This window comes from Microtus oregoni, unplaced genomic scaffold (genome assembly GCF_018167655.1).
Source record: "Microtus oregoni isolate MIOR12 unplaced genomic scaffold, Mior012 000048F_ref0000485, whole genome shotgun sequence".
Classification (NCBI taxonomy): Eukaryota; Metazoa; Chordata; class Mammalia; order Rodentia; family Cricetidae; genus Microtus; species Microtus oregoni.
Genome location: NW_024543222.1, coordinates 4,642,501 through 4,653,379, shown reverse-complemented (window position 1 = coordinate 4,653,379; position 10,879 = coordinate 4,642,501). Strand labels below are relative to the sequence as shown.

The window sequence follows — 10,879 nt, the reverse complement described above, 5'->3', positions numbered from 1 at the left end:
GGTGATGTAATAGCTAGAGAGAATTCCACTGACCCACCTGTGCCATTGGCCACTGCCCGCCCCGCCCCAGCGGCTTTCCTGCCACCTCCAGTCAGGCTGTCCCTGGGAAGAGGGTGGAAGGAAATGCCAAGGCCAATGCGAAGGCCTCTTGCCACCTCCCAGGGGGCGGTGCCCCTCCTTGATACTCAGGGCTGGAGTATAAGGAAGAAGCAGTTTGAGTCACTCAGGCAGGGTGGCAGGTGGGCTGAGGGAGGGCTGGCAGCCTGCCAACCACAGCCTCCCATTCTCTTCTCTACCCGGCTGTGGTCACAAAGTAACCGTAAGGCTGTGGCAATCCTAGGAGCTGAGAATGCCCCAGGTTCTGGAACAACCAGATGGCCGATGGGCCTGGGTAGTCCTGCTGGCCTGTATGGTCGCCCAGGCCCTCACCTTGGGCTTCCCTTCCTGCATCGGCGTCTTCTTCACTGATCTGCAGCATGACTTCCAGGCCACCAACAGTGAGACCTCATGGTTTCCCTCTATCATGGGGGCCATGCTCCATGGTGGGGGTGAGCATCTCGAAGAGGGGGTGAGGGAAAAGGGACGAAAGGGTCTGTTGGGGACTCTGTGGGTGGGGGACACACGATCTTCCTGACTTATGAGGTCCCTCTCTCTGAGGCTATAGGCTCCACCTCCTGGATATATCCCTGAGGTTTGCTCGATTTGATCAAGGCCTGGCCCCCCTGGCTAGGATCCAGTCCTGTTCCTAGAAGTCTGTGCTGCATTGGGATTGGAAAGTGGGGGTGGCACCTGAGGCACACAGCCAGGTAATGATTCCAGAGTCCTCCTGGTGACTGATCTAGAGCAGAGGCATTCAATAATAGGCGGAGTAACCGCTGGCATTAGGACCAGCAGTCCCAGGCCAGGCTGTCTCTCAGGACTTTTCCTTCCCTCCAATAAGGAGATAATAGCCAGCATCCTGCCCAGGGCCCATGTGACGTGACGGGGAGACCTCGTGCGTCCTGGAGCTAGTAAGAGCTAGGAAGTATATGGGGCTGTGAATTGTTAATATATTAGAGATCCTCACTGCGGCTTCAGGATAGGAAAGGACAAGCCATAAAGAGGGGACACAGGAAAAGCCACCCCCACACACAAAGTCTGGAGCTTAGAGAGAAGACAAACCGCATCTTCCCCTTCTCCGTGTTCTCCAGCCACACCAAGTGGCACCAGGGACATCTTCCCAACACCTAGGAGGATTATGCTATAGAAAGAGACCTCAAAGGGGGCTCGGTCAATGAGAGCAAAGCCAATTATCCACAGGACTCTCTCTCTCTCTCTCTTTCTCTCTCTGTCACACACACACACACACACACACGTTTGTTTGGCTTTACTGATCCCAGCTCCCCATCAACCTTTCTGCCACTCCCTCCATCAGAGTAATGATTGGTTATTCTAGATACTTCTCTCACATGGAGAAAAAAGGAAATTAGCAGAGAGAGGGTGATGGTGCAGCAGGGGGATTGTCAACCTCCATGATTGCCCTAGAATGTGTGGCCTCCTGGTCTTCAGGGCTGGGGAGTCCAGTGGGAATCTCAGGTGGATCTTTATCACACAGGTCGAGGAGGGGTCTCAATGAGAGACTAGAGACTAGGCATCCCATGGAAACCCCAACTCACCAGCCAGCTTTGGCCTCACTATCCTGTTTCAGACACACACAGCTTCTGTTGGTGTGAGATTCCTGCCTGGCAATCTTCTCGCCTACATAAGTGTGCTAAGCCTGTTGCTCACCCAAAATATTGGCCAGTAAAGGAAGGAACGCAAACACCAAGGGTAAGGCCGGCAGAGATTGAGGAGGGAACAATACCCAGCCAGGCAAAGGGCACACGTGGCTCCAAGATCTCCACCCCAGCTCCACACCCTCCTCACCTGTGATTTGGAGCTCTTCCCAAGGTCACCTTCCCGAGTCAGGTAAAGTCCCAGAGGTGGGGAAGACCCAGCTCTGGCAGTCACACCCCTTCCAAGGCTTGTTTCAGTTCTGCTGCTGCGAGAGCAGCCTTGGCGGGACTGTTTCTGAGTGTCAGACCATTACCCTCCATCTGTTGTTCTCGTGTCTACACTGTCTCATACCACACTTCCTCCCATCAAAGATCCACATACACGTGCTGCGTGTGCATACACTTTCTCTGCCCTCCTAAGTTATCACAAGAAACTCCATTGTATGTGTTCCCTGGGGGCAGGATGCTCAAAGATGTGGGTCTGTGAGATCTAGGAACAGCTGGCCAAGCTGGCTGGTTTCTACTTGCCAGATGTAGTAGGGCTACTAAGAAAGCAATTGGGGGTGAGACAGCCCCTTCTCCACAGGGAGCCAATTGTTTAAGCTTGGATTCAGGGAGCAACAGTTTGGCTTCCTTCCTTCCTTCCTTCTTTCCTTCCTTCCTTCCTTCTTCCCTCCCTTCTTTTTCTCTCAGTTGCCTCTCTATATCCCTCAGATCAGACTCTCCCTGCTTCCAGCCTCTCTCTGTTTCTCTCTCCCTCTCCCAGTATATCTCCGTTTTCAATCGTTCTCTCTCTCCCAATCAATCTCTCTGTCTTTCTGTGTGTTCAAAAGACAGAGCCCAAGGCCTACAGCTGAACATCCTCTCGCCCCCTGAGCTACCAGTCCCTAGGTGCATGTCCTAGGTACGTAGACTTGGTAATGGCTGGAATCAGCGACAGAGGGCAGAGGGAATCTGGCCTGATCTGTCTCCCTGACACTCCAAAGCTCAGAGCAAGGAGGTGCAGAGTAGTCCAGGACCCCAGTCAAAGGCACGAGGTTGGAAAGTGAGGGGTCCAATCTTCCAGAAGACTGTGGAGTTGGTGAGAGCAAGACCTGGAGGTGCAGACTGAGACCAAGTGTTCTAGGGGGCTCTTTCTGGGGCAAACCCCAAGCCACGGTGTGATGCTCATGTAGGTCATGATCCTAGATCGGTAGACCCACATGGAATTGTTCTCAGTTTAGGTGAGTGGAGGGTTCTATATGCCCTTTAGATGTCCTTATTGTGGTCACCTCATCTATCCACTCATTCTCTAGGGGAGGAAACTGAGGCAGAAAGGAGCGTCAAGCCTTCCTGGAACCACATGGCCAGCCTGTGGCAGGGTGGAGACCAGAAGCCAAGCTAGCAGATTTTAGTTCTCTCTTAAGGCCCTGGCTAGTTCCTCCCAGAACCCCTCTCCCAGCCCTACTGTGCCCTGACTCCAGACCTCCTCACCCACGGCCACTGGTCTCACCTACAGGACCCCTGTGCAGTATCCTGATAAAACGTTTTGGCTGCCGAGTGACCATGATGCTGGGAGGCATGCTGTCCAGCCTGGGCATGGTGGCCAGCTCCTTCTCTGGCTCGCTCAGCCAGCTCTTCCTCACGGCGGGATTGATCACAGGTAACTGTCACGCTACTCAAAGGCACAGGGCGGGTGGGATTGCTGTCAGCCCAGGGGAGAAGACAGTCGGGATAGGTCCATTAGAATGTTTAAATGCTTGAGAGTACGGGAGAGGACAAAGGCTGGGGATGTGAGAGCCTCCTGGCCTGAGGGGATGGGACCACAGCAAGAAGGGAGTCAGGAGGAAAGATACCCGGGGCTACATAATGAGATCCTGTCTTAAGGATCATTGTGAGTTTGAGGCCAGACTGGACTACATGGTGTCAAGCCACTTTAAGCTACAGAGTGAAATGGCTGGAACTTTGTAACTCTAGATGTAGACCAGGTTGGCCTCAAACTCACAGAGATGTGTCTGCACAGCCTCCAGAGTGCTAGGATTAAAGGCGTGTGCCACCACAAAGAACGGTCCAGTAAAGAGGGGAAAAAAAAATGATGCAAACCAGAGAATTTACTGGTGGGAGGGGCTGGATTACTGGTAGGAGGAGCTGGATTGCTGCTGGGAGGGGCTTGATTATTAGTGGGAGGGGCTCGATCGCTAGTGAGCGAGGAGACAGGACAAAGGACAGAAATAGAGATTTAACCCTGAGGCCGTGTGTGAGCCACTGCCCCATGGACAGCGGACAGAGGAGTGAGGGGGTCAGAAACCAGGCTTTGGACTGCAGAGAGGAAGAGACCTAGATTGCCACCTATGGGCAGGTAGTGGCACAGGGCTGGGGGATTCCTTTTGGGAGCTTTTTCTCCAGCACTGACCACTATGGGGCAGAGGAGGCACAGAAAGAAGCAAGAGATCCCTCTGGGGAGGTGTCCAGGCAGAAGGCACGGCCCTGGGAAAGGTCACAAAGTATGGGATCAGTTTGCTGTCCAGAGGAGGAGGAGCATGTAGGGTTTGGTCCTTGTGATTGACAGGAGTGGCTTCAGATGGATCCCAAGACTTAGGCCAAAGTCAAACCGCGGTCTTCCAGGATGGAGGAAACTTTTAGGTTGTTTAAGTGTGAAGGAAATCTTTGGGAGGCATTCATAGCTGATGTTAAAATGTCACTGTGAAGAGCTCAAGAAACGGCTCAGTGGCTGAGTGTATACTGCTTTTGCAGAGGACCTGAGTTTAGTTCTTAGAACCCATGTTAAGAACACCATCATTCCAGCCCCAGAGGATCTGACGCTTCTGACCTCTGCAGGCATGGAACTCAGACACACACACATATACATATGTGCAATTAAAAATAAAAATAAATCTAGGGTCAGAAGAGATGGCTCAACAGTTAAGAGCACTTGTTGCTCTGGCAAGAGGACTTGGGTTCAGTTCCCGGGACCTACAAGGTGGCTCACAACCATCTGTAACTCCAGTTCCAGAAGATCCTATGTCCTCTTTGGAGCTCCACAAGTACCAGGCATGAACATGGTGCATAGACACACATGCAGACACAACACTCATACACATAAAATTAATAACTCTAGAAGAAAAACTGTTTGAGACAAAGTCTCACTATGGAGCCCTGGCTGGCTTGGAACTCCCTATGAAGACCAGGATGGCCTTGAACGCATAGAGATCCACCTTCCTCTGCCTCCTGAGTTCTGGGATTAAAGGCATGCACCATAATAATACCTGGATTAAAAAAAAAAAGATAAGGTTATTGTAGTGCCGCACAGAGGAGAACTGGGAGGAAGAGCTGGGTGAAGTGTATCTGGCCTAGTGCCAAAGGAGACAGTCATGGAACATGAGCCAAGACCCCTACTCCGGGTGGAGGTGGAAAGTCCTAGAATGTCCCTGAGCTGATGTCCCCTCTCGCACTACAGGCCTGGGCATGTGTTTCAGCTTCCAGTCGAGCATCACAGTGATGGGCTTGTATTTTGTCCGCCGCCGGCCCCTGGCCAACGCCCTGGCCTCCATAGGCAACTCTCTGGGTGTCACTCTCTGGCCGCTGCTGGCGCGATACCTTCTGGAAACGCTGGGCTGGAGAGGCGCCTTCCTCATCTTTGGCGGCATCCTTCTTCACTGCTGTGTATGTGGAGCCATCCTGAGGCCCGTTGCCACCCACGTGGCCCCTGAGCCCAAAGAAGATCCCCCTCTACCTCCCAAGACACCTACGCGCAGCTGCCTGGCAACGTGCGTCTCAACCATCCGGTACCACCTGGCCTTGGACCTCCTTCGGCACAATATGGGCTTCTGCATATATGTAGTGGGTGTGACGTGGATGACGCTGGGCTTCCCACTGCCGCATATCTTCCTGGTGCCCTACGCCATGTACCACGGGGTGGACCAGTATTGGGCGGCCATGCTCATGTCAGTCGTCGGCTTCTGCAACATCTTTTTGCGGCCAGTGGCGGGGCTGCTGGCAGGCAGGAAGAGTTTGGCTGCCTATCGGAAGTATCTGTTCACCGCGGCGATCCTTGTCAACGGGCTCACCAACCTAATATGCACAGTGTCAGCGGACTTCTCGGTGCTCCTGAGCTATTGCCTGGTGTATAGCCTGTCCATGTGCGGCATCGGGATCCTCATCTTCGAGGTCCTCATGGACACTGTCCCAATGGACCGGTTCCCCAGTGCGCTGGGCCTCTTCACTGTCTTATGTGGCGTGGCTTCTCTCATCTCTCCACCACTGGCTGGTGAGAGCCGGGGAGGGAGGGCAGCCAGGCCCAGGTAGGGCCTGTATAGGTAGGACATAGGGAGCAAAGCAAAGGAGAACGTCTGAGCAGATTTGAGCCCAGTCTACCACTGCGACAAGGGACTTGAATCTGTGATCCTCACCTTTCCCCCAGAAGATCAGGGACCATGCTATAGTGTGTTATCTACCTGACAATCAAGGTATGAAAATATAGGCTTGGCCAGACTTGGTGATACATGCCTGTCATCCCATCAGTTGGGAAATGGAGGCAGGAAGGTCAAGAGTTCAAGGTCACCCTTGGCTACAGAGCAAGTTTGAGGCCAGCCTGGGCTATGTGAAACCCTGTCTCAGCCTCCCCATCAGAGAAAAGAGAGACACAGAGAGAGAACTAAGAGCACTTGCTACTCTTACTGAGGACCGGGTTCCTTGCTGACACTCATGTGGTAGTTCACAACTGTTCACTGTAACTCCAGCTCTAGGGAGTACAGCGCCCTCTTCAGACCTCCAAAGTACACTTATAAACATGCAGGTAAAACAACCACAATACATAAATGAATCTCTTTTAAGAGAGGGAGAGGCTGGAGAGATGGCTCAACAGTTAAGAACACTGTTGCTCTTGCTGAGGACCTGGGTTCAGTTCCCAGTACCCCATGATGGCTCACAGCCATCTGCAAATCCAGTTTCAGGGGATTCAATGCCCCCTTCAGGCCTCTGTGGGTACTGCACACATGTGGCATGCATTTACACACGAACACAAAATTCTTATACACTTCAGTAAAAGTTCTTTTAAGGGAGGAGAGAGAAGGAAGGAGAAACAGAGGGGAGAGTTTTGCACTCCAGGCCTATGTGAATCTGTCGTCATCTTTTCTGCCCTTCTTCTCCTATCAGTGAAGCACAATGATAAAAAGCACCGCCTTGCAGTAAGGATCCCAAGGTCCAAAGCAAAGGGTAGACTCACAGATAAGAGGGATAAGAGCCGTACCTGCATTTACTGTAATTAACAGCCTGGCTCTCCCGCCTGTGAGTCCCAGGCAATTGCTCTTTCTCTTTGAGCTAGAATGCCAGCTACCGAATGCAGAGGGGAACACATCCAGTTCTACCCAGACCAGTCACAGAGTGCACCCGGTCAAAGCCCCACTCTTGGGCCTGACCTTCAGTGATGGCAGCAAAGGGACACGTGGGGGCTGACGCTAGGAGGAAAACAAGCAGAATTTGTAAGATGAGGCCCATAGGGGAAGGCTACTGCACACTGCACACCTGAGGGAGACCATCAGGGCGGGTGGGAGAAAGCTGGTCCTGGGGGTAGCCGGCACTCAAGTGGTGTGGCGGTGACTATGGCCAGACTATCTACACTCAGCTCAATGAGTTGCTTTTTTGGTTTTTCGGCTTTGTTTTGTTGTTGTTGCTGCTGTTTTGTTTTGTGTTGTTTTGTGTTTTTTGTTTTGTTTTGTTTTGTTGAGACAGGATTTCTCTGTGTAGCCCTGGCCACCCTGGAACTCATGCTGTAGACCAGGCTGGCCTCGAACTCATATATTCACCTGCCTCTACCTCCCAAGTGCTGGGACTAAAGGTGTGCGCCCTCATCACCCAGTATCAGTGAGTTCCAGTTTCCCAGGAAGCTCTGCAGGCAAATGAATGCCTAAAAAGATAGGGTTAGGGCCAAAAGTCATGACTGGGCAAACAGCTCGGATTCCACTGACCCTTATCTCCATTTGCCCTGCCACCAAGGGTAAAGGGCCCTTTGGTTCTCTCCTGGGGAGGACATCTGCCTAGGCCAGAAGCCAGGTGTTTCCTCCCCTCCTTTTATTCCACACGTATCTACTGTGCACCTCCAAGGTACCAGCCCCAGTTTCTTGTGACTCTAAAATCTCTACCCTCCTCAAATACACAAGTTAGTTGGAGGACCCATTCTAGCTTCTGTGGGGGAGTAACTCGTTTTCTGTCCCTCAGGGCTCCTGCTGGACATGACCAACAACTTCAAGTCCATTTTCTACGCCTCAAGCTTCTTGCTCATCTCAGCCTCCCTCTTCATCGGCGGGGGCTTCTACGCCGAGGAGAAGAAGAAGAAGAAGCTGAAGCAAAATGGGCAAGCCAAGGTGGAAGATGCCATCTCGGAGTCTGCCCCAATGCAGGGTCTTAGCTCAGAAGACAAGGACGGTGCCAGGAAGCAACTGTGCCCTGAAAGCATATGCTATGTGACCAGTGTCTGAACTCCAGAGGTCACATGTGACCTGCCTCCAAGCTGAGCTCTGGGGTCCGTGAGAGACCTTCCTTCCAGGAAGCAGAGTGTAGAAATGGGCCTTCCTGGCCTTCTTCCTTGGATCCCAAGAAGATGGATCTGAGTCCTACGTGAGCAGCTATGCCTGGCTCATCTGCGCTGTCTCTCACAGTTGCTCCTACCTGACACCAGAGGTCTTCCCACCCAGCCTTCCTGTGTCAGCTCTCTTCGTCCTCCATGGCCTCCAGAGAATTTTGAAGAATTCTCCTTTCTTCCAAGAACTTTCTCCTCCCCTCTTCCCAAATAATCAGCCCTGACCCCTTAGGTCAGGAAGATTAAGGGAGTTGCTTTGAGAGGTGGAGCCTCACGTTGACTGGAGCCATAGGAGAGGCAGAGATGGAGGGTCAGGATGAGAACATTGGCCTCAATACAGGATGGGGTCAAACTGGCTGTTTGGTGGCGCTCTGGTCCTAACACCTCTGGAGAGGACAGGAGAGGAAACTGCTGTCTTGCAGGGTTCCTCCTGCTTGGGTCTCAGAATTTATGAAGTCTGAGGAGTCTTCTGCCATCAAGCAGGGCCTGAACCAGCATCTTCTCTTTTACCCCACTCTGTATCCACATAGGGAAAGGCAGACATTTGACCGACCGAGAGGCAGGAAGGCCAGCCGGCTAGGCAGCCTACAGGACACTGTAAAACTGGGCTTGAGCAAACAGTAGCCTGTGCTCTGCTCTTGGCCTTCTGAGGTTCCCCTTTCGCAGGGATGTGTTGGAGGTATCAACCCTGAGGCAATCGCGGGCTAAATCAGCAGTGGTTGTTGCTAGCCTGACCCCAAGGCCTGGAGTTATGCCTGCGTACACACTTCTGTGCTGCCCTCTGAGGTCAGCACACAGGGCTGTCTGTCATCAGCCCAGGCTTGTTCCAGCAGGGCACTCCAGGGAATGGGAAAACAGACTGTTTGAATTATACACAAAAACATTCCCTGCAGGCAGCGGGTCATAAACTCTGAACTAATAAAGAAGAAAACAGGCCTGAGTAAATTTCCTCTGCTCTCCCAGCTTGGCAGAAACTTCTTGGTCTTGTTTGTTGGTTCAAGCTCAACCAGGCTCCAGCGAGAAAACCTTATCAGGAAAAATGATTTTATTTTCATGGCTGACGCCAGCTTTCCTCCTCCGCATATCCATCCATCTGGCATGAATAAGCATCTTTAGGACTAGCCTAGCTCCTCTAAGATGCTGTTGCGAGTGCCCCCTCATTGCCAAAGGCAGTACTGCAGCGATGCACCAGCTTCGTGGTCACAATCTCTAGATCTTGGATGGAGATGGTAAAGGTGCTTACTGCCAAGCCTGGCAATTTGGGGTTGATCCCAGAGATCCGCGTGGTGGTAGGAGAGGTCCCACTACCACAAGTTGTTCTCTGGTCTCCACAGGTACACTGTGGCATGCACATACAAATACACACAAAAATAAATACACATAAAAATAATTTTTAAAAAAGTTTGGCCTGTATGAGATTATGTCACCTTCAGACTGAAAAGTCTGCCTCTGTGTCTAACCACCCCTGCTTTCCTGATCCCAACTTGGTCCTGAGCTTGGCCACCAGGCATAGCTTGTGCTCAGAACGGAAAATGCCAGGACCTGTTTTTCCACCCTAAAGGAAAACAGAGTTGGGGCTGGCTAACAGGTCCACTTCCAGGAGACAGTTAAGGAAAGGTATCCATGAGCCTCCAGCTAGGAAACTTTCATCTCACTTGCCCGTTGGTAATAATGGCAACAATCCACGGGCAACAAGCAAAGAAGAAATGAGGATAGGAATGTAGCTTAGAATGGAAGTGTGCACCAGCCTCTAGGTTCAATCTCCCCACTCAGCTAAGCCTAGAAGTGTGTGTGTTGTAACCCCAGCACTCGGAAGGTGGAGGCAGGAGGATGAGATATTCTTAGCTACACAGTAAGTTCACAAGAAGAAATCTCTAGCTGGGCGGTGGTGGCGCATGCCTTTAATCCCAGCACTCGGGAGGCAGAGGCAGGCGGATCTCTGTGAGTTCGAGGCCAGCCTGGTCTACAAGAGCTAGTTCCAGGACAGGCTGCAAAGCTACAGAGAAACCCAGTCTCGAAAAACAAACAAACAAAAAAGAAATCTCTGGGTGAAATTCCTTAACAAGTATTTATTGAGCATCTACTGTGTTCCAGGGACTGGACAGAGAACGAATCCAAGTCACTCTGCCTTCAGCACAAATCCAAAGGCTGAGGTTCTTTCCCAAAGGACCCTGCAAACAAGGGAGACTTGAATGGCCTTTGAGATTCCAGAACCCACACTTTGCTGATCCCCTCAAAAATCTTCTAGGGATGGTCTGAGGCCTTTCCCGGCCACATAAAGGTGGAACTTGCTTCCCTGTTGTCCCCAAGTTTCTGGCTCCTGGTCCCCAGATCTTTCTAATCAGACACCGAGGAGACTCCTGGCCATCTTGAGCTGAGATGTATTTCCCCAGGCTAGACAGGCTCCACAAAAACCAATGGGCCCAGAGTTCTCATGGGGCAGCTTCAGTACTTAAGCACCCAGACCAGGGCAAAACTCTTGTCCCAGGTTGGTACTGGGCAGGGATTAACCACAGCCTTGAACCCTAGACGTGGGGGCCAGGAAAAGGTAAAGTACATAACCCATTCT

The 10,879-nt window shown here is 52.0% G+C and overlaps 1 protein-coding gene across 1 annotated transcript; it reads left to right on the top strand.

Moving 5' to 3' along the window:
- The first annotated feature begins 230 nt into the window (after window positions 1-230).
- Slc16a5 (solute carrier family 16 member 5) lies at window positions 231-9,680 on the top strand. Its single transcript, XM_041635571.1, has 4 exons — window positions 231-548; window positions 3,253-3,396; window positions 5,191-6,000; window positions 7,950-9,680. Exons 1-4 carry the CDS (start codon window positions 350-352, stop codon window positions 8,207-8,209), a joined length of 1,413 nt encoding a protein of 470 aa, XP_041491505.1. The 5' UTR covers window positions 231-349; the 3' UTR covers window positions 8,210-9,680.
- Window positions 9,681-10,879: the final 1,199 nt, after the last annotated feature.